This window comes from Diceros bicornis, chromosome 25 (assembly GCF_020826845.1).
Source record: "Diceros bicornis minor isolate mBicDic1 chromosome 25, mDicBic1.mat.cur, whole genome shotgun sequence".
NCBI lineage: Eukaryota > Metazoa > Chordata > Mammalia > Perissodactyla > Rhinocerotidae > Diceros > Diceros bicornis.
This window is the reverse complement of record NC_080764.1, coordinates 9,064,533-9,087,194: the sequence shown is the minus strand read 5'-3', so window position 1 is coordinate 9,087,194 and position 22,662 is coordinate 9,064,533. Positions and strand designations below refer to the sequence as shown.

General features: G+C 55.5%; 1 protein-coding gene across 5 annotated transcripts in view; it reads left to right on the top strand.

Moving 5' to 3' along the window:
* ZC3H7B (zinc finger CCCH-type containing 7B) overlaps nt 1-22,662 on the top strand; it is a 55,679-nt gene that overhangs the window by 15,340 nt on the left and 17,677 nt on the right. For 4 of the 5 annotated variants that reach the window (XM_058568268.1, XM_058568267.1, XM_058568266.1 and 1 more), the window contains 9 exons: nt 6,170-6,228; nt 9,199-9,232; nt 9,369-9,566; nt 10,582-10,740; nt 13,642-13,722; nt 14,561-14,617; nt 20,454-20,496; nt 20,998-21,191; nt 21,534-21,858. In XM_058568268.1, the coding sequence (XP_058424251.1) occupies nt 6,176-6,228; nt 9,199-9,232; nt 9,369-9,566; nt 10,582-10,740; nt 13,642-13,722; nt 14,561-14,617; nt 20,454-20,496; nt 20,998-21,191; nt 21,534-21,858 (1,144 nt within the window). In that variant the 5' untranslated portion in view covers nt 6,170-6,175. Of the gene's footprint in view, nt 1-6,169; nt 6,229-9,198; nt 9,233-9,368; nt 9,567-10,581; nt 10,741-13,641; nt 13,723-14,560; nt 14,618-15,402; nt 15,569-20,453; nt 20,497-20,997; nt 21,192-21,533; nt 21,859-22,662 lie in introns of those variants that run through there. The other variant, XM_058568270.1, reaches the window with a different exon arrangement.

Sequence of the window (22,662 nt, the reverse complement as noted above, 5' to 3'; positions counted from 1 at the left end):
GTGTGGCCTTGAACATTCCTAGCTTCTTGGAGCCCTCTTTTCCTGCCTAGTAGAGTTGTAGTAATATTTAAATAAATCTCATTTATTTAATGATGATTCGTTTTCATGTAGGGCAAAGCCAGACACAGAGCTGCCCTTTTGTTCAAAATCTCCTGTGACTTTCCATCTTACCTAGGTGGAAGCCACAGCCCTCACCCCATCTGCGAGGCCTCACCTGTGGTCTTCCCTGCTAATCTCTCTGACCTTCTTGTTCACCATGCTCCCCACTGCCTACTCCACCCCATCCACACTGGTCTGCTTGCTCTTCCTCAAATATACCAATCTGTCTCTACCTCAGGACCTTTGCACTCACTGTTCTTCTGCCTGAACACATTTCCCCAGATAGTCATGTGGCTTCCTTCCTTCCATCCTTTAGACCTCTGCTCAAATGTCAGAGGCCATCCCTGAGTCCCCTGTATAATCATAGCTCCCTGTCACTCTATCTCCTTATTTTTTCCTTCATTGTGTGTATCCTTCCTGTATTACATAATATATTTATTTATGTCCCTCTTCCACCAGAACATATGCTCTAAAAGAGGAGAGATTTTGTCACCTTTGTTAATTGCTAAATCCCCAACAGGCCTAGAACATTTAAGGTATTCCTTAAGTGCTTATTGCATGGATGGATGGATGGGTGGGTGGATGGGTGGATGGGTGGATGGATGGGTAGGTGGATGGCTGGCTAGCTGGCTCTATTGAAGTTCCTGTTTCATCATATTGTAACTGTTTTCCAGACTGATTTCGTCGCTAGACTTCAAGGGCAGGGATTCTGTTTCAGTTGTGACTGAGTACCCTGCACCCAGAGTGGGACATGGCACAAGTGAAGTGCCCACTCATGTGTAATGAATGAGTGAGTTGAGGGCATGAATGTGGTTCCCCTACTTCCCGCAGCTCACCCAGGGTCACTGTCCTGGCAGCCTCTGTGGTTTCTTCTTCCAAGCAGTGTGCCCCTCCATCTGGGGGTCTGGCACTTAGCAGGTGCTCAGTAGTTTGCTTTCTGTGATGGGCATGGTTGGGCAAAGCCAGACGTAGAGCCAGACCACGCAGCTCTTGGGAGTGGTCTCTGCCACTCCTGTCCTCAGCAGGGACCACTGGAGTTGCCAGCAAAAGGCCCCTCAATTGGGGGTAGGTGAGCACGGTACCTGGTGCATGGCAGGCGCCCAGGAAATGTGGGTTTCCTTCCCCTACTGCCACCTGACCCTCTGGCTTTCTGCTAGTTGAGGGCCAGGCCTACTGGCCGACCCCTGTTTGCAGCCCTGGAGGGGAGTGGGCCTGGGCTTCCCATCCTCATGGCTGTGCAGATTGTGGGGTGCCACAGGAAATTAAGGGGTACAGACCAGGCTCAGTGCACATGCTTTTGGGCAGGTGTCCTGTCAGGAATGTCCCTCTTCTCCCAATCTACCCAAGAAACTGGTCCTTCTCCTTCACATCCAGCTCAAGGACCACCTCCTGCAGATCCTTCCCTGGCCTCCTCCCGTGGATGCCCCTCTCCTTCCTCTTGATTCCCAGGCGCCTTGCACCCACAGCTAGCCTGCACTGCAGCGGGTGGCTCCTGTCAGCTCACCTGTCTTTCCCTCCCTCTGGACCAGGAGTTCTAGGAGGGCAGGGCCAGGCCTGAGTGCTCTATTCTGTATCTTCCCCCGCCCCATGCCCAGCCTGGCACCAAGCAGGAAGGTCATAAATGTTGGTTGAGCTGAATTAAATCCTCCCTGTCCAGGTCTGTCTTTGCACTTGGCACAGAGGAGACTAACTCACCAGTGTGGTTTGAGGGAGTCAGAAAATCTTGCCAAAGGAGGGGCCTGCATCCTGGGCCCCAGTAAGACCTGGGCCTCTGACTTGGTGTTACTTTGTATTACCATGAATTTTAGCAATAGTTTACTCTCACGGGGGTGGGAAGGGGGTCTGAAGGCCCAAGGCATCTGTGCCACCACTGGACACCCCTTGTTCATGGCCGATCTCGCGTATGGGGGCACTCTTTCTTTAAAGCCCCTCTAGTGCTCAGCTCCTCAGGATGGCTCTGACCAGCCCCCATCTGCCTGGCAGTGTTGCTGTGTGAGATGAAATCTATTTGCCAGCTCTGGCCTGGGGCCTTTACATTCAATGGAATGACTCTAGAGTGGTCAATATATAGACCCTGGGACAGGAAATTAGGAGAAGCATAGTACTTTTGTACAGGAGCCTTCTCCCAAATCACCCCACAGGGACATCTGCCCTCTCTGGGGCACAAGCATTCGCGAACACCAAGCTCAGCTCAGGTGCCTGGGTGCACACAGGTGCCGGCTGGTTCCGCCTCAACCACGCCTTTGACCGGGGAGAGCAGCAGCTCTTTACTGACCTGGTCAGTAGTTCCAGGCCTGGCTCCCACTTGCTGGCTGCAGGCCTTGTGACCTCTCGGAGCCTCACTTACCTCCTGTCTCGAATGCGGTCCCAGCACAGCCCAGCCCCTGGGGTCATCAGTCGGGAGTGGATAAACTGTGGGGGATGACAGTGATTTCATAAACCATCACGTGCAGCCCGCCAGAAGGCCTCCTCTTCCTGACACCGAGGAGCCATCTCCTACTCAACCTTCAAAGCTCAATTCAAATGTCGCCCCCTTCGAGGAGCTTCCACCCTCTTTGTGCCTCACCCCACCTGTGTTCACCACAGAACTCTGGTTTGGGATGGAGCCTCTGGGATATCTTTCCATGTCTCTAACCAGCTGTGAGGCATGGGTGGGGTGGGCACCCTGGCCTTCTCATCTGCATATAATGGGCTTATGGCACATGTCTTGAATGCCCAGCATAGGAATTCTGATGTGATAGCCACCATTTGTCAGGTACACCTGCTATGTACCAGCCCTCAAATGAGTGCCTCCTATGTATTAATCCTGTCTGTGGGCGCTATCTGTAATCTCTGTGTGCACAACAGGAAACTGCACCTCAGGGAAGCAGAGTAACCTGCTCAGGGTTCGAACCTTCTCCAGAGCCCATGCGCACGGCCACCCTGCTGCTTTGGGTGTTTGGTGCTCGGAGAGGTGGCTTCTCGCCAGGCTGTGTGAGGAGCCTTCATACCGCCTGGAGAGAGAATCTTTCTTCCTTGGCAGTGGATTCAGCCTTCTTGGGCGTGACCCCTTGGGATGGTTATGGCCGTGTTTGTTTCTGTTAAGTCTGCTCAGACATCAGGGCTGAGAGCTGACTGAAACGTTGCCCTCTGACCGCTATGGTTTTCTGAGAGAACTATGGCCTGAGCAGGGCTCTGAGAGGGTGACAGGGCAGTGGCTCCCATGTGGCGTGAGCTGCTGTGGGGCAATTGTGATCAGCTGAAGGTAAAGAGAGTCATCAGAGGCTCTGTGCAGGGGAGGACAGGGTCCAATTTGTGGGTTTGAAAGACCCCCATGATGGCCTCAAGGAGGTGGGGGGGCATGAGGAGGCTGGTCCACTCTTCTGGGGGCAGGAAACACCCCAGCAGTGGGGAGGAGCGGAGACTGGATTGTGACTCAGGTAGAAGTGGCAGGGCTCGGTGGCCATGACCAGGGCCATGCCCTGTGGTGCTGCTGTCCAGGCGCGTGGGGGCCTTCTCCCTTGCCACAGCTCCCCTGCCAGAGTTGGGCCACACTGTGGGGGTTGGCGCACCCTTGCCTCCCCTCCAGATGATCCTCTCTTCCAGGGCAGGGACTGGGTCTGACCCATCTGTGGCTCCTGGGAGACGGGATGACTGAGTGTATGGTGGTCTTGTTGAAGGGGTCTGGAGCGGCTCCGTGGAGGAGCTCGGCTTTGAAGGAGGGGTGGAGTTTCGTTCGCAGGAAGGGAGAAGAGTGTGGCTGCATAGGTAGAAGGAACCAGAGGGCAAAGGCCAGGAGGCAGGAATCCCCCAGCAGCCTGTTCTGGCTGGAGGCCTGGAGTAGGGTGGGCGTGAGGATGATGAGAGCTTGTTTCTCAGACAGGGAAGCTGAGGACGGAGAGACCCACCAAGAGGCCTGCTCGGCAAGGTGCAGGCGGCCCCGGGCCGTCACTGCCTGCATCCTGCGGGGGAGCAGATCATAGCAGTTGTGTCCACCCCAGGAAACACTCACAGAGTTTTTTTCAAGAGGGAACAGCAGTGTTTGGATGATACTATTTCCAGGTTGTTGGACTGTTGCTCTACGCCAGGTGCTCTGCGCATGTCGTCTCCTGAACCCTCATGACAGTCAATGTGGCAGGACCTGCCATCAGCCCTGTTTTCCCCATCAGGAGACCAAGGCCCAAAGTCACACAGCAAATGCTGGCATTCGCACCCAGGTCTTTCTGAGTGCAGAGCCCAGACCCAAGGCCCTGGCAGGGCAAGCAGACATGTAGTCGACACTTGTCAATGCCCTGCTCGAGGTGAGGATTTGGCATGAAGAGCACTGTTCTGGGAGCCTGAAGACTCGGTGTGGCCTCGCCCCCCTGGGAAGGACAAGCGAGAGGAGGGAGAGTCCCGTGAACTGAGCTCCTTGCCCCCACGCTCTTATCTCCTTGGAGCCGCCCAGCCACCTTGCCAGGGGAGGCTAGTTAGTTGACATGCTGCACAAATGAGGAAAGTGAGGTGCAAAGTGGCCTGCCCCGGCCACAGGGCGTCTCACAGCTCAGCGGGTGACAAAGGACCTGGCCTTTGGTCTGACAGAGCTGGGTTCCAACCCTGCTTGCCCACTCACTGGTCAGTGACCTTGGGAAAGAGACTTCACATCTTTGTGCCTCACTTTCCTCATGTGCACAGTGGAGTTAGTGACCCCTGCCCCACTTACTTTACAGGGTCGTTGTGAGGATAAGGTGCTTGGGCACAGATGGAAGTAAAGAACAAGAAAGTAAAGAATTTTTAGAAGGTATGAATTTTGTACACTTGCTCCCTTCCCAAAGTAGTTGAGTGTTTTTTACACCTTTTTACTTCTTGGTGCCAGCAAGGCAGTGAGGATCCACTCCCTGTGTCCACGTCCCAGCCGTCTGCTGATGCTGTGTGGGAGCCGAGTACAAGGCAGGAGGGCCTGTCCTGCAGCCCCAGGCAGGGGCCATCCCACCTTCTGGGCCTTGCCCACAGTCCTCTCGCAGTAATCATTTGATGGGAAGGGAATGGGGGCCACACTGCAGGGCAGAGGCTGGAAAGGGCTCATGAGTGGCCAGGACAGACAGTGCTCAGCCCCAGGCTCGGTTCTGACCCAGGGAAAGGCCCTGGGCTGCTAACTGGTAGGACAAGCTGACGTGCAGTGGGCCTTCCAGTCCGTGTGTGGTGGCATGGAGGGGAAGCCAGGGGGGCTGTTTGGATCTGGCCATGAGCTCCCGGCCAGCGGGGGGCTTACCCTAGAGGTACCAGACCCCTAACGGCTCTGCCGGATCCTCCCTTCTCCTTAAGCACCCTCACCTTCAGCTTTCACTCCCTTCATCTCTCGAGCAGGTCCCCTGCACGCTTTCATTACCAGTCACTTGCTGTGCAACTTCAGGCCAGTACTTAGCCTCACTGAGCCTCAGTCTTCCTCATCTGTAGTATGAGGAATTCCCTACACCTCGCTGTGGTGGAGTTCCAATGAGATGGTGCACATAGGGCTGTGCAGAGGGGTAGCTGAGGGGTGTGAAAGGAGCGTGCCCTGGGTTCAAATCTGATGGTACTCTCAGAGCTTCAGTTTTCTCCTGGGTAAAATGGGGAAAAAATGACACCTGCCTCGTGGCATTGCTGAAAGATGCAGTAAGATGCTTATACAAAGTGCCTGGCCCAGTGCCTGGTGCTACATTGTAGCCATCATCATTGGCATCATTTTGCATTTTCTGTAGCTCTTTTCCCGGACTGAGTTTGGTGGTAAAACAAGGTCTTTTCCTTGAACTTGAGGGTGTCCTGTGCAGTATCGCAACCCAAGCGATGTGTAAGAAAGGGCAGGGGGCCCCCATGCAGCCCCTTGCCCATCAAGGGCACTGTACAAACTCGGAGTCCAGTGGGACGTGGCATGGAGGGCAGGAGCACGTGGCATGGTTCTGACGGTCTTTGTAGACCCTGAGACAGTTCACTGTCCTCAGTGACTCCCTTCTGCCCCAGATAAATGGGTTGAGAGCGGGAGTGAGAGAGCACATGGTGGAATGGGGGGTGGGGGGAGTGGACGGTGACTGGCCCCTGCTGCCTGACTGATGAGCTGTGTTCTCGCCCCCAGAGACTGATGGAGAGGCAGAGACGGAAGGCGGACATCGAGAAGGGGCTGCAGTTCATTCAGTGAGTGTGTGGTAGGGCTGGCCGGGTGGTGGTGGGTCCTCCGCCCGAAGCACATGGGCTCTCTCCAGCTCTCCCTTTTCTTGCTTCCTGAGCCTTTGCTCTTCAGGCGTGTGTTGGGGACTGAGGAGGTGGGAAGGAGCTGGCATAGCAGGGGCCAAGGGGGTGGATCTGTGAACCCCACACGTAAGCCGTGAACCCCACATGCACACACACTCCCTGAGCCTGGTTGCCCTTCCGTCTTGTCCAGTGTAGCATTTTACCCTCACCCGCCACGTATGCTCATACACTCCCTGGTAATTCTCTTGCTTGTCTGTGCACATCTTATAATAAATCAGTAGTCCTTGCTCATTGAGCACATCTTTCAGTCTCTGTACTGGGCCCTTCACACCCATCATCTTTTTTTTTTTTTTTTGTGAGGAAGATTGGCCCTGAGCTAACATCTCTGCCCATCTTCCTCCACTTTTATATATGGGATGCTGCCACAGCATGGCCTGATGAGCAGTGCCTAGGTCCGCACCTGGGATCCAAACCCGCAAACCCTGGACCGCTGAAGCAGAGCATGTGATTAACCACTACGCCACCAGCCTGGCCCCACATCCATCGTCTTTTTAATCTTCACAACAGCCCAGTAAAGTAGTGGTCTTATCTCCATCTTGCAGTTGAGAAAGCTAAGGTTCAGAGAGGTTCGGAAACTTGTTTAAAGTCAGTTATTAAGTGATAGGGTTTTAACCCAGGTCTGCCTGACTCCAGAACCTACATTTCTTTCCATTGTGTGCCCCCTGGTACCCACGTGCATGTTCATCTTTTCATTTTCTTCTTTGCACACAAAATATTTTTACTAACTTTTTTCTTTTATGTCTCCTAAATAGATCCTCAGAGGCGTATTTATCATGACATTAATGAAGTGTAAGCTTCAGGGCCCCTCACTTGCCCTTCCGAAGCCCTAGAAGCCTCCCTAGCAATTCTGTGTTTCTCATTTTGTGCTCTTTTTCTTAAATAGGATTCCCCACAAAACTGGGATTTGCATCTACATACCCTCGTATGCTCCCCAGTTTTGGTCTCTCATGCAGACCTATAAAACATGAGCTGCTTGTCTCACCCACATTGTCACCACAAACTGGGTGCCTTTACACACACGCAGTGTCCCATTGCTTTCACGGAGCTCAAGTTTATATTCGTACAGCACACTCTCTCTCCTTCCTCAACTGGGAACGCAGTCCTCTTCCTGGCCCGGGAATGGCCGTCAGAGCTGTGGCCCCCTCCTCACTCTTCACTGGGGGCCAGTCTTCTTCCATTTGGGGGAGAGGTTTGATCTTGGGGAAGTGCTCATATTTTATTCAGAGGCCTGTCTGGTGAACAAGGTGAACCTGGAGAACACTGTCTTGCATAATAATTCTGTGTTTCAATTAAGTCACTGATTTCTGTGGAGCTGGACCTCTGAGCCCTGCAGACCTGATCCCCATGCTGGCTCCCCCACTTCCTGGGTAGTCTCTGTGCCTGTGAAATGGAGATAATGCCACTTCCCTCACAGAGACGTTGTGAGGGTTAACAGGCCCGGGCCAGGGCAGTGATTGGGGTGCATGTTAGCTCTGTGTCCTCCCTTCCCCTTTCCAAAGGGGACTTCTGAGAAGGTTTAGCAATAGGACAGCCTCCTGGGAACCTGTATGTTGGCCTCCTAAAGGACCGCTTTGCAGGATAACACGGTAGGACCTCCTTACAAAACTGCTGTTTTCTCCTGTGCATACTTGATGTGCTTAGCAGACATTTATTAGGCACCTCTGGGCACAGAGCACTGTAGGAGCCATGAAGTGATTTGGACAGGTGGGTTGGTGCTGCCTTGTGAAGGGCCGTAAACACCAGGATGAGGTGACCTTTAGGACAGGGTGTGACCTATTGAAGATGAAGCTGCTGCTGGGAGGGGAGCGGCTGGAGGTAGGAGACCAGTTAGGAGGACAGTGATGGGGCCTGGGCTGGGGCAGTGCGGGGAAGGAGGGATGCACCCTGGTCTCTGACAGTGGGGAGGCAAGTGGGAGGGTGGGCTGGTGAGCCCCGGTGTCACAGTCAGGGCCACCTCCTGCCCACACACAGGGGATCTCTAGCATCTCCTCTCTCATCTCTTCTCACTCACTCACTCAGGCTGCTCCTTCTTGCCCAGGTATAGCGGAGGCTCTGGGCAATGGAAAGAGCTCCAGGCCTGCACTCTGGCCCTGGCTCTGACGATGACCTGCTGTGTGACCCTGGGCAAGCCACTGCCCTTTTCTGAGTGTCTCTTTTCCCCTCGGTGACATGAGGGACTGAGAGACAAACCCCAGCTTCCCTTCCAGCTCAGCCATTCAGCCTGACAGATATGCCTCAGTTCTCCTGAGCTGACACTTTCTTCCATACTGAGCTGGCATTTTTTTTGGCCACAGGAGAGGAGAGGGTGCCCAAGACCCCCCTAATTTGTTGAGTCTGGCGTGAGGGGTTGACAGGCTCTGAGTATACCTGGTATTGGCTGGGGTCATGTGTGTTTTGCAGGAGGGGTCGGAAGAAGGGCAGAGACTCCCAAGCTATGGCGACCTGAGGTGGCCTTTTGGTGCCGCCTGTGGGCCTGCAGTTGCAGGTTTGGTTGGTAGTGCATGGTCATTCCCAGGGGCCTGGCTTCTTAGGCAGAGGACAGCTGGCTGGAGCTGGAGCTGGTCTGCTCTTTCTCAGCGTCTGCACCTGGGGAAGCCTAGCTGCTAGGCCCTGGGGCAGCCGCAAGGCCTTCCTCCAGCCTTGCATCAGAAACGGAAGGCCAGTGCGGTGTTGATTTAGGGAGAAAACACTGCTGTCCCCTCACCCCGATCCACAAGGTGACGTCTGAAGTCTGAGCTGGAGGAGCACACTCCTGGCATGATCTCTGGCGTGTGGCTCTGGCTCCTGGGGCCTCCATGAGGCGGGGACCCCTGGGTTCACCCAGACCTTGTATCCCTCTCCTTTTCCTGCTAGGTCGACGCTACCCCTAAAGCAAGAAGAATATGAGGTGAGTGTCAGCTGCGGGACTGGGGGAAGGCGAAGGGCAGGGGTGTCCAGAAAAGGGAGAGCGGGGGCTGGGTGCCAGGGCTGGAGCTGGATAGAGAAGGCCCCCTGAGCCCCCTCTGCCTCCTGCCTCCTGGCAGGCCTTTCTGCTCAAGCTGGTGCAGAACCTGTTCGCTGAAGGCAATGACCTGTTCCGAGAGAAGGACTACAAGCAGGCCCTGGTGCAGTACATGGAGGGGCTGAACGTGGCTGACTACGCTGCCTCTGACCAGGTGGCTCTGCCCCAGGAGCTGCTGTGCAAGCTGCATGTCAACAGGGCTGCCTGCTACTTCACCATGGTGAGCCTGGTGCCCTCCTTTCCACTCCTCCACCTCTGCCCTGATCACCGCTTCCCCCAGATGCCCAGCTACCAAGCCCGTAGCCCAGCGAGCCTCTGCAGGGCCGCCTCCTCCACCACCTCCTGTCTGAATCTCACCGTCCACTTCCACGGCTCTCAACCCCAGCTGCACAACGGACTCACTGGGAGAGCTTTTGAAGTACTAAGACTTAATAAAAAAATTTTTTTTAATGGTACTGGTGCCTACGTCTTACCCCAGATGAATCAGTCAGAATCTGGGTATGGCGTGGCATTGGCAGGAGTCTGTGGACAGTCAGGGCTGAGAACTGCTACCCTCATCATCCATAGCCTCTCTCTGCAAACCTCTGACCTCTCCTGCTCCCTCCTGGGCTCCTCCCCTCCTTTCACACCCTCAGCCGCCTGCTGCTTTCTCTAGCCTTCAGTCACCTCCTCCTTCTCTCCTCCTTCAAGCTCCAGCCTCCTCCCCTTCCCTGTCCTGCTTGCTCCCTGACTCAGTCATTCACCAGATCCTGTGGGAGGCTCTGCTGTGGGCTCTGCAGAGGCTCTAGTAACACCTCTGCAATCCAGAGTGGACTGTTCTGGATAAACAAGTCTGCCAGATGCCTGTTCACACTCTGCTTTGTACGCTGAGCTGCCTTCATGATTTCACTTCTTCTCAGAGGTGCCTTTATTACTCTCAATCCATGATATTCTGAAGTAAAGGCAGATATGGAAGTAGATGTGCTGAGTGACCAGGCTCATCACTCTAGAATTTGAAGGCGCCTCGCCTCCAGTGGCTTCCAGTGTCCATTGGCAGCCCCTTCAGCGGCACGCATGGAAGCCCTGGACCAGAGTCTGAACACCAGACTCACGAGCCTCCTCCCTGACGCCGGTCCTCCAGCATCCTCTATCGCTGCAGGGAAGGGAGGCTAGCTTCAGTCTTGGTGGGGGCAGGAGGCCTAGGGGAGGGAGGGGAACAGGCACTGACTGGAGAGCCACCTGTTCCTCTCTGTCAGGGCCTGTATGAAAAGGCGCTGGAGGACAGCGAGAAGGCGCTGGGCCTGGACGGCGAGAACATCCGGGCGCTGTTCCGCAAGGCACGCGCCCTCAACGAGCTGGGACGCCACAAGGAGGCCTACGAGTGCAGCAGCCGGTGCTCCCTTGCCCTGCCCCACGTGAGTGCGGCTCTGTGTCCACCCAAGGGGCCCGGCTCCAAGTCCAGGCTCCAGGCCCTCTGATCTGGCCCTCATTGGGCCAAGCCACCACGTCTCTCTGAGCCTCAGTGTGACATGGAGTTGCAGATACTGATATTAACACTGAGCTCTGATTGTGTGCCAGGCGTTGCTGAAAATACATTGTGTGTATATTTTTTTTTAAACTCCCCCCCACCCCAAGCCCCAGTAGATAGTTGTACGTCATAGTTGCACATCCTTCTAGTTGCTGTATGTGGGACGCGGCCTCAGCATGGCTGGAGAAGTGGTGTGTCGGTGCGCACCCGGGATCCGAACCCGGGCTGCCAGTAGTGGAGCACGCACACTTAACCGCTAAGCCACGGGGCCGGCCCCATTATGTGTGTGTAACTCTTGCAACAACCCTTTGAAGTAGATTTTCTTATTATCCCCATTTTATTATTATTATTATTATTGTTTTGTTTTTTTTTTTGAGGAAGATCAGCCCTGAGCTAACATCTGTGCTAATCCTCCTCTTTTTGCTGAGGAAGACTGGCTCTGAGCTAACATCTATTGCCAATCCTCCTCCTTTTTTTCTTCCCCAAAGCCCCAGTAGATAGTTGTATGTCATAGTTGCACATCCTTCTAGTTGCTGTATGTGGGACGTGGCCCCAGCATGGCCGGAGAAGCAGTGCATCGGTGCGCGCCCAGATCCGAACCCGGGCCGCCAGTAGCGGAGTGCGCGCACTTAACCACTAAGCCATGGGGCCGGACCTATCCCCATTTTAAAGATGAGGAGAGGGAGGCGCAGAGAGAAAGGAACTTAGCGGCAGAGCTAAGCTTTGTATCCAAGAAGTCTGATTCTGGTGTCGGCACTCTGAACCTCTGCACTCTGAGAGTATGGGGTTACAGTGAGGGCTAAAAGGAGTGCCATGTGTGCCAGGGTCCTGATGTCCAGGCTGTCACTAGGTGGGGAAGAGACAATGGGAAATGACCCATAGAGAGCCTTGCTTGTCCCAGCTCACACATAACTGGCCCCCGCCCCCGATTTATTCATCTACTTAACAAGTATTTAGTGCCCGGATCTGTGCCTTTCAGGAATCCACAGTCCACTAGGAGACAAATGGAAACAGCCCTGAGGTCTAGGCCTGGCTCTACCACTGGCCCCCCACGTGACCTTGGACAAAGCATTTCCCCTCTCTGCTCATCAGTTTCATGTCTATAAAGTGCCCTTACTACTTTATCCCTGAAATATGGGTGTGAAAGGGCTCAGAGAAGGGTAAATTCTGCCCAGGAAGGGCAGAGAGGGCTCAGAAGTGGTCAGGATCCTGAAGGGCTCCCTGGAGGAGGTGGGGCTTGAGGGGGGCTAGAAGAAGCAAGAAGGATTTGGGTGGGCGAGCAGAGGGGAGGCTGTGTGCACAGTGGTCAAGGATGTTGGCATCAGAGAGCTGGCCTGGGTTTGGCCCAGGAGTGGGCCCAGGTGGGCCCACTGTAAAATGCACCCCTGTAAAATGGGAATGATAACATACAATGCATCATAGGGCTGTGTTGAGGATGGAATCAGAAAATCATATAAGGCAGTCGGCACAATAGCCAGACACAGTAAGTGTTCAGAAAACGTTCACAGTTGTTATACATTTTGTTTATTATTCTTGCTTCTCCAATTCAGTTTAGTTCACAGTTGAGAGCCTTCCTTATGACAGTAGTCCCTGATCCATACAGCATTTTCCTGCCTTCACAGCAGGTCCACATCCATCCAGGTCTCATGGCTACCCACTCATTGGAGGCAGGGCGGTTTATACCCTGCTATACAGGGGAGGAAGCTGGGGCCCAGCGAGGGCTGGTAACTCTCCCGAGGAAAGTACCACATGAGGACTTCTGACTCTGAGTTGGGGAATTCCCCCACTTTCCAGTCTTTGTGGGCAAATACTGACTGAGATCTGCTCCATACTGGGCACTGGGACCATAGGTGACTCAGACTGCGGCCCCGGGCTCCTGGAGCTCAGCAGTGAGGTAGGGAGGTGGACAAATGCACAGGATGTCACAGCATCCCCGTTGTCTGTTTGCAGCCCAGACCACAGTCACCGTTTCTTTATGTACTGATTGGTCTCCCCCACTGGACTGGAGCCTCCATGAGGCCTGGCCCCATCTACCCTGTGACTGTGGTGTCCCTGGCCCCTAGCTTGTACCTGGCCCGTAACACACGTACAGTAATACAGTCTTGGAGGGAGGAAGGGATGCTGGTGCTGTTACTGAGCACTAAGTGGAGCCAGGCACGTTTGAAGCTTCACACGTCCTCGCTCTTGGGGCCTGTGCACGATCCTTGTGTCCTCATTTGCAAAGAGTTCCAAGACACTGTTTGGTGAAAGAAGCAATAAGAACAGTAAGTATAATATGATCCCACTTATGTAAAAAAAGAAAGAAAATCCCACAAAGCAAAACTAAGCATCCTTTATAGTTCCTTATGCGTGTATGTAAATTTCTAGAGAAGATCTGTAGGGAAACAGGTCAGACCTACAGGGCGTGCTCCCTCTGGGGAGGAGCCTAGGGTGAGGTGGGCGTGCTCCAGGGGAGCACTTGCTTTCTCTGTAAGATTTCAGCCTCTACAGGGACTCTTTTACTTGCTCAATTATGGAAATACACAGATATTATTAAAATAAAAAATAAAAATTATTCCTTTCCCCTCCCCACAGTAAGAGGAAAAGCAGAAGCCTGGGTTCCTGGTCCCAGCCTCACCACGCACTAGCTGTGTGACTCGGGCAGCCAGTGTCCACTCCCGGGCCTTGCTTCCTTGTCTGTCACACAGGGTAACAGCAGCCCCCTTGCAGGGCTGCACGAGGTCTCAGGAGCACAGCTTCGTGCGCCGGGGCAGACTAACCCGCTCCACCCTGTGTCTTTCCTTCCCAGGATGAAAGTGTAACTCAGCTTGGTCAGGAGCTGGCTCAGAAGCTTGGGCTGCGAGTTCGGAAGGCATATAAGAGGCCCCAGGTAGGTGGTCTCTGGGTGCTGGGGAGTGGGCGGGGGTGGAGATGGGGAGAGCTGCAGAGGGGGACCAGGTGACTTTGGGAGAAGTGGGTGAGGGTGGCCAGGGCCAGGCCAGGACAGAGGGCAGTGACGACAGGTGATCTTCCCTCCTTGTTGGCTGAAAGCCCTGGAACGACTTCCAGAACCTTTTGGAAAAGGAAAGAACAGCCAAAGCTTCCAGCTCACCTTAGACACCAGCTGTTAAAACCCTCTCCCTCCCCTGCCAACTTCAACATCCCAGAGATGGCCTGAGTTGACACGGGTGTCCTCCAGCCTATGTTCTCAAATAACCCCTGTGTGATGCATATTTGAAATGTTGGTGTCTGTTTGGCTTATTCGGATCCACATATATTCGTTTGGCACCTACTGTGTGCCAGGAAGCCACACGTAAGAAAGCGTATGGCTGTAAAGTCCCTACCGTGACCTTGAACAAGTCAGTTCTTCTCTCTCCACCTTGGTTTCCACATCTGGAACATGGGGATAATTATGCCACCCCAGAGGGTTCATGGGAGGATCAAAATGAGAAGATGTTTGAGACAGCGGCTGGCACAGTGCCTAGCACACAGGAGGAGTGTGTGCGTGGAAGTCCTCTGCCCAAGGTCGTGGTTGCAGGAAGAGAACCCCCAAATCTGACCCAGAGAGACAGAGCGAGTGATCCCGGCAGGCCTGGGGCAGGGAGCCTCAGAGGGCCCCACAGACCCCGGCTGCCTGTGTTGGGGCCCCTCTGCTGCCCTGGCTGATGGGACCCAGAGCATCTTTCCAGAATCTTCATCTCTTCCCACCTCTCTCCAATCTCTGGCAGGAATTGGAAACCTTTTCTCTGCTCAGTAACGGCACTGCAGCTGGTGTGGCAGATCAGGTAGGACGGAAGCCAGGACCCAAGCCTCCCTCCCCGCCCCCAGGAGCAACTTGTCTTGGTTCATCTGTCGTGAGAGCTTTGGATTCACTCTCTGGGGTATAAATGACCTAAAGAAGTGGGTCTAAGGGCATCAGACTGAGGAGTTGGGCTCAATCTTTCCATGTCCCCACTGCTGTGAGCCAGACATCTGCCCTGGGAAGAGGGGATGACTGACAGCCTGGGCCTGGGCCAGGCTCATGAGGACAGCTCTGGGACGCACAGCACTTCCTGTGACCACAGGGGCAGAGTGTGGGGACGGGCCGTGGCTGCTGGTGGTGGGAGTGGTCACTGCAGAGGAACCGTCAGGGGTAGCCGCCCTCACAGACCCCTGAGAAAGAAAACAATGGCAGCAGGAAGGGTGGGGGGTAAGGAAGGAGAAAGAAAGGCCATTGGACGAGACCACCCAGGCCTTGTCCTGGGGGTGGTGGCAGCGCCCAGCACACGCATCAGATGCCCCCACTGCTCACCACACAGGAGCTGCTCAGGTGGACCTGGAGGCTTTTTGGAAGATGAGGGACAGGCTGTAAGAGTGCTGATGGAGCCTGGTGTCCTGTCTCCTCATTGCACATAAGGGGAGACTGAGGCACAGAGTGAGGAGGGGACGTGGCTTGTGTCACACAGCGAGGCAGCAGCCGGCCTCCCTCCCTCCAGAGTGTTACAGCACTTTCATCCATTCACTCAACAAACCCCCAGGGAACCCCTTCTTGGCCTTGGGCTGGGCTCTGGGCCAGAGCTGACGCAGGCATGTCCTTGCGCCTGGGGACCTCCCAGGCTGCTGACATGTCCTAGTCTGTTTGGGCTGCTATAACAAAATGTCATAGACTAGGTGGCTTACAAACAACAGAAATTTATTCCTCACTGTTCTGGATCCTGGGAAGTCCAAGATCAAGGTGCTGGCAGATGCAGCATCTGGTGAGGACCTGCTTCCTTGTTCATAGATGGCGCCTTCTAGCTGTAACCTCACCAGGCGGAAGGAGCCAGGGATCTCTCTTGGGTCTCTTTTGTAAGGGCACCAATCCCATTTGTGAGGGCTCCATCCTCATGACCTAATCACCTCCCAAAGGTCCCACCTCCTAATGCCAGACCCCGGGGGTTAGGATTTCCATATAGGAATTTGGGGGACAAACGTTCAGACCATAGCAGTGAATGAATGAATGAACATCACAAATAATCTCACACCAGTGCCTGGAGGGAGGTACTCTTTACCCCATATTACAAAGGAGAAACCGAGGCCTGAGGAGTCAGGAGACTAGTCTGAGTTCACCCAGTATTTGCGAGGCACTGAGCTTGGGCTGGGTATGTGGTGAAAAAAACAAACATAGTCCCTGCCCTCAAAGAGCTCACGATCCACGACAGATGGACATTAGCCTGATCGTTTCCATGATCAGATGAGAGCTGTAAAGGCAGAGTGTGGGGAGCCCATGGGCCATTGGACCTGGGAGGCCTGATTTAGACTGGGCATCAGTGACCTTTAAGCTGAGACCCCAAGGTTGAGGAGTAGGCAGGAGCAGGGTGTGTAGGTAAAACAGCACTCTAGACAGAGGGGAAGGTATGTGCAAGGGCCCTGAGGCTGGGAGGAACTCAGTGTGGAAGGTGCCAAGTGGAGGGGAGGTAGGGCTCCTGTGGGGCTGGAACAGTAGACAGAAGCCAGACCACCTAGTCCCTGGTGAGGAGCTGGGTCTTCATCATAAGAATGTTGGGAAGGCATTGAAGGGGGATAGCATTGATTCTATTTATTAATTCAGAAAGTATTTATCTAGTGTTTCTACGTGCACAGCATAGAATTGGTCTCGGCACTGGGGGTACAGCAGAGGGAGAAACAGCCAAAGAGCCCCACCCTCATAGAACTTACAGTCTGATTGGGGGAAGCAAACAAAAAGCAATAAACAGAAGGTAAACAAGAAGTGCTCAGTGCTGTGGAGAAGGGGCTGGGGAGGGCTAGGGCTTGTGGGAAGAGTTGCAGTCTTTTTTTTTTTTCTTTTTTGTGTGTGAGGAAGATCAGCCCTGAGCTAACATCTGTGCTAATCCTCCTCTTTTTTGCTGAGGAAGACCGGCTCTGAGCTAACATCTATTGCCAATCCTCCTCCTTTTTTTTTACCCCCCAAAGCCCCAGTAGATAGTTGTATGTCATAGTTGCATATCCTTCTAGTTGCTGTATGTGGGATGCAGCCTCAGCATGGCCAGAGAAGCGGTGCGTCGGTGCGCGCCCGGGATACGAACCTGGGCCGCCAGTTGCGGAGAGCGCGCAGTTAACCGCTAAGCCACGGGGCCGGCCCAAGGGTTGCAGTCTTAAACAGTGATCAGGAAAGGCCTTGGGAAGAAGGAGACACTTGAGCAAAGACCTGAAGGAGATGAGGGATGAGCCATGAGGAGGTCTGGGGGACCCGGCAGAGGGAATAGCCAGTGCAAAGGCCCTAACGCAAGAGTGTGTCCGGTGTGTGGGAAGAACAGCCAGGAGGCCAGGGCGGCTGGAGGGAACTGTGCACGGCTCCTCTTCCCTCCTGCCACTGGTGATGGGGAGGCAGGGAATTAACCAGACAGATCTTATACAGAGTTGCTGGATCTCAGGGGCTCCTGCCTCATTCCTGGGGCCTGAGAAACTGTGGTTCCCTTTCATGTTCTGCTGATAGAGGCATGATTGTGCATTATAGGGCAACTCTGGGGTGACCCTGGCTGGGTTTGTGATGGGGTGTGCCCATCCTTCCTTCCCTTCCCGCAGTGATTGCCCTGGTTCAGGCTACATCCCACTTGTCCAGGTCGTGGCTGGCCTCCCCTTCCTGTCCCCCAGCACTGCTGCAAGGTGAACTCTGTCAGCCTGGCCTCATGGGTCTCTCCCTAGCATAGAAACCCTCAGCGGTTGTTAACTAAAGTATCTGTTTTCAAGTATAGGTTTAAAAGTAATGTTACTAATCGATGTCTGGATACTGTAGCCTGGCATTCAGGCTCCTCCACAGCCTGTTCAACCTGCCTGTTCTCACCTCTATCTACTCAAGCACCAGACGGGGGTGTGTGTGTTTGTGCGTTTGTGTATCTCCTCGGCTCCGCGATGAGCTCATTCGAGAGCAGGGACTGTGGGTTCCTCTGTTCTGTGCCTCCATGTGGCGCCACTTTGGAGTAGACGGGCCTGGTCTCCGCTCGCTGGGGGCATGACCTACTGGAAGGGACTTCGTCTCTCTGAGCCCTGGGTTTCCCTCTGTACCATGGTGATAATTGTGCTTGGTTCCGAGGGTAGTTGCGTGGATGAAATGAGAGCAGGCCTGGGAAGCCAGCATGGTGCCCGAGGCAGGGTTGGTGCTTGCTCCCCTTGCCTTTCCAGCCCAGCTCACAAGGCTCTTCCAGGGGTCAGGGATGGGGAGCCTGCCTCCAGGATCCTTGCAGGCCAGTGAGTGAGTGTGCGATGTATCAACTGCCCATCACAGCCAGTAGAGCTGCACTGGGCAGGCACAGCAACTGCTCAAAAGATATTTGTTGAATATCCCGGCACGGGAGTACTGTTCATTCAGTCATTGCACATGTGAGCCTAGTGGTGGAGACTGCACGAGCTGTGCCCACAGGGAGCTCCTCCTGACCTGGGAAACAGGCAGAGGCCCTGCAGGCACGGGGTCTGTGCCAGAGCTGCCTCTTGGCAGCGTGGAGAGCAAGATGCAAGGAGGGCTGTGAGTTCTAGGAACAGACAGAGCCTGAGGCAGCCTTGCTTGGAGAGGACTTCACAGAGCCAGGGGGGCAGGATTCAGACAGGTGGTGAGGAGGGAGCGGCACTCTAGCCAGGGGGACAGCTTGAGCAAAGGCCTAGAGGCAGGAGAGGGAATACACGGCCTAGACCACAGGACCAGTTCTCCCTGCCGGGGTTCGAAAAACTTGGGCCCTGCAGCTGAGCGTATTTGGTTCAGATCCTTTTTTTTTTTTTTTTTTTTGTGAGGAAGACCAACCCTGAACTAACATCCAAGCCATTCCTCCTCTTTTTGCTGAGGAAGACTGGCCCTGGGCTAACATCAGTGCCCATCTTCCTCCGCTTTATATGGGATGCCGCTACAGCATGGCTTGACATGCGGTGCATTGGTGCGCCGCATTGGATCCGAACCTGCGAACCCCAGGCCACGGAAGTGGAGCGTGTGCACTTAACCGCTGCGCCACCCGGCCGGCCCCTGGTTCAGATTCTGAGTGCACCCCTTGTCTGAGGTGGCCCCTTCACCTCTTAGAGATGTGCTGGTACCTGCCACCTCGTGGTGGTTGTAGGATCACAGTGGGTCACACGTGAAAGCTCCTAGCACAGCGCCTCCAGAGAGGGGGTGCCCCATGAACCTGCGGTGCTCAGTGAGTGTCATCAGCAGGAAGGGGGCAGAGATGAGCCTGGAGAGCTGGGCTGGGGCCAGGTGATGGGCAGGGGGCTGAGAAGGTGACTGTCTTGGGGGCCCGTAGATAGCGCTGGGCAGGGAGAAACACAGGTGTTCCTAGAGATGGTTATCTGGCACTTATTTTCTCCCCTCGAATATTATATCTACTTACCGGGAGAGGAGCAGCTCTCTGATCCTGCGTGATGGCCTTGGTTTCTGCAGCTTGTCTGTGACGGCCACACACGCCCTGGAGACTGAGCTGCATGTCTTTGCTGTGTGCCTGGGACAGGCTCAGGGTGTGAGAAGGAAGCGCTCTGTGCCGGTGGGGTGGGGAGTGCACAGGCCGAGGGGATGGGGTCAGGGCAGACTCCCGAGTCAGACAGACACTCTGACTGTGAGTGGCAGCTTCTCTGGACCAATATCTCTGCCAAGGGACAGCACCTTGCAGGGCGCCTGGACCAAGGGCTAAACTCGACGGGGTGTGAAGTGCTGGCCTGGGCCTGGTGTGAGGCGGGGCGCTGGATAAATCTTGTTGCTGTTGCTGCTCCTGCTGATCCATGGGATGGGGTGGCTAGCAGTGAGGGTCTGGTCCTCCTACCAGCCTCCCTGGGGCACAGAGGAGATGGGTCACCCAGGGCCTCAACAGGGAAGGAGGACTCTACCTGGACAGTGCAGGCCTTAGAGAAGGGGAGGATGTGCCAGGCTTGAGGAGTGACTCGGGCCACAGCCCGGAGGTGGATGTGAGCCAGGCAAGTCCATGGGGATGGAACACGGAGGCTGGTGAATCAGAACACCCAGGTCACCCAGGCCAACCTCGTGATAGCTTGGATTTAAATTTTTATGCTACACATTTAACACACATGTAATGCTCTTCCTGTGTGTCAGGCACTGTTCTAAGCTCTGTACAAATGTCAGGTGATTTTATCCTTATAACAGTCCTGGGAGGTGGATGACTGCGTCATCCTCACTTTATGAGTTAGGAAACAGGCCCAGAGAGGGTGAGGAGCTTGGCAAGACCACAGAGCAAGCTCGACCCGCCTTTTCCTCCAACAGAAGGTCCACAGGTAGCAGTGGGATCCCACCTGGCCTGTTGGCCTGAGGCTGTAATTGGGGAAGGGGACACTGGTGATTCAGAGAGTGGCACTTTTGTCTTTGAGCTGTAAACTATTGTGTGGCACAATGTGTGGAGGACTTGGTAAAACCCTTGCCACCCTTCCCAGGGTATGGCCCCTATCCTGTGACGGGTGAGGAAACCAAGGCTCAGAGGGCACTTCCCGCGAGGATGAGGGGCAGATGGGAGGGTTGTCTGACCCCACCCCCCCTGCCTCCCAGTCTGGCCTGTCCAGCCCTGTGGTTAATATCAGCAGAAGTCACTTGGGGAGGGGCCCGGGGCCCTGAGTGCCGGGCACCATGGCCTTCCCAGCCCACGTCTGCCTGACCTGCCATGTCCTTCCTCTCCACAGGGAACTTCCAATGGATTGGGGTCTATAGATGACATCGAAACAGGTAGTGTCCCTGATGCAAGGGGACGGGGTGGAGATGGGGCCCCAGGGAGGGCTCAGACCCTCCTTCCCAAGACCCCTGGGAAGTCAGACGAGTCTAGCCCCTCCCAGCCTCTGCCCTGGGGACTCCCTGAAGCATGAAAGAAAATAGTGGGTTCAGGAAAACATACACCCCCTTAGGAAGGAGAGCACATCTCCCCCGCCTGGGAGGGCGGGGGTGTCTCACAGTGGGGTAGTGCTGGTCCTCCACTCAAGCCCTTCGAGAGGGCCTTGCTTACCCCAGAGGTGGGATATCCAGGCTCTGAGCTGGGCCCATCGGGGAGATATTGTAGGACTGAGGGACCTTCTCCCGCACGGCGGTGGCCTTCCTGCACTGCAACGGAGCCTCCACCAGTGGGGTCAGGCCAACGGGGCAGGCGGCCTTCCTGGCAGGAGCTGAGGAAAGGCGGGAAGGTGTTGGATGAGGACCTCCCTGCGGCTACTGAGCCCACCCCTCCATCCACAGAGTGCTATGTAGACCTGCGAGGCTCACCGGCCCCCCTCCCCTCTACCCCGACGATGCCCCTGTTCCCTCATGTTCTGGACCTGCTGGCCCCCCTGGACAGCAGCAGCAGGGCCCTCCCCAGCACCGAGAGCCTAGACGACTTCTCCGACGGGGACGTCTTTGGTCCAGAGCTGGACACCCTCCTGGACTCACTGGTGAGCCATGCTGCTGCCTCCTGCTCCCCTGAATCCCTCTCCCACCTGGGACCCTATCACGTTCATCCTCACGTCCCGGGGGAGCGGGGGGAGACCCCATCCCATGTCACAGTTGGGGAAACGGAGGCCTTGGGAGGAGAAGGGACGTGCTCAGGATAGAAACATGGAGCTACAGAATGTGCAACCAGAAGGGACTGTAAAGATCCCTGGCTCCACCCAGTGGGACAGGTCGGGGCTGAGGCACAGGGCGGTCAGCTTCCCTGGGGCCCACAGTACCCAATTCTGCCCAGGCCTGGCGGTCAAGTTCTCCTCCAACCCCTCCCTCCGTTCCCCACTTCTCAGTCTCTGGTCCAGGGTGGCCTGCCCGGCAGCGGCGTGCCCAGCGAGTTGCCCCAGCTGATACCCGTGTTCCCCGGCGGGACCCCGCTGCTGCCACCTGTGGTGGGTGGCTCCATCCCTGTTTCCAGCCCACTGCCCCCTGCCTCCTTTGGTCTTGTCATGGACCCCTCCAAGAAGCTGGCTGCCTCTGTGCTGGATGCCCTCGACCCCCCAGGCTCCGCACTGGACTCCCTGGACCTGCTGCCGTACTCGGAGACCCGGCTGGATGCCCTTGACAGCTTTGGGTCGTCGACTCGTGGCTCTCTGGACAAGCCCAACTCCTTCATGGGTGAGGCCCGGTGGCACCTTCATCCCCCACCCCATTGACAGTTTGCAAAGTGCTGTTACATCTCCAGTCTCTGGAGAATGGAATTGGAATTACAGCTCTGTTTTGCCAAAGTCCAGGCCCTTCCACCCCTGCGTGGTCCGGGGCCACTTCTTGTGAGTTGCTGTGTCTCCTGCAGTGCTCGTGAGGGTCTGGGTGTCTTGTGCAAGATCAAACAGCAGGGCTGGGACAGTCCAGGACTCCAGACTTGCAGTCTGGTACTCTCTGGGCCCTGGGGTTGCTAGGCTGGTGGAGTCCCAGAGGGATGATCCTGAGGCTGGGGGAAGGGATGCAAGGCTATGGGCTCCGTCAACACCACTCTGAGCTGGGGCCCAGGGACCCAGAGAGGAAACAGACCCATCTAGGCCCTTGCAGGACTGGCTTTATGACAGTCAGACCTAGCCCAAGGCGCTCCTGGCTGAGGGAGATTCATGGGGCTGCAGGAGCACAGACGGCTTTACTCAGCCTCTGAGCCCAGGGAGACTTCCTGGAGGAGGTGATGGCTGAGTGGGGTGTTGAAGGAGAAGGCCATCTGCGGGCAGAGGCAGCAGTGTGACCCAGGCCTTTGTCGTGGAGGGGCTGGCAGATGAACCGAGCCATTGGTCAGAGGGGAGGGCTGGTTGGGGGCCTTGCAGACCTGAAGCTGGTCTCAGAGATCCTGGGAGCCAGGCTGAGGAGTTTGGGCTTCCTCCCAGGAGTAGCGGGGGCTGCGGAAGGTGTAAGCACAGAGTGGACATGCTCAGGCTGGGACACTTCTCTGTCCCCGGG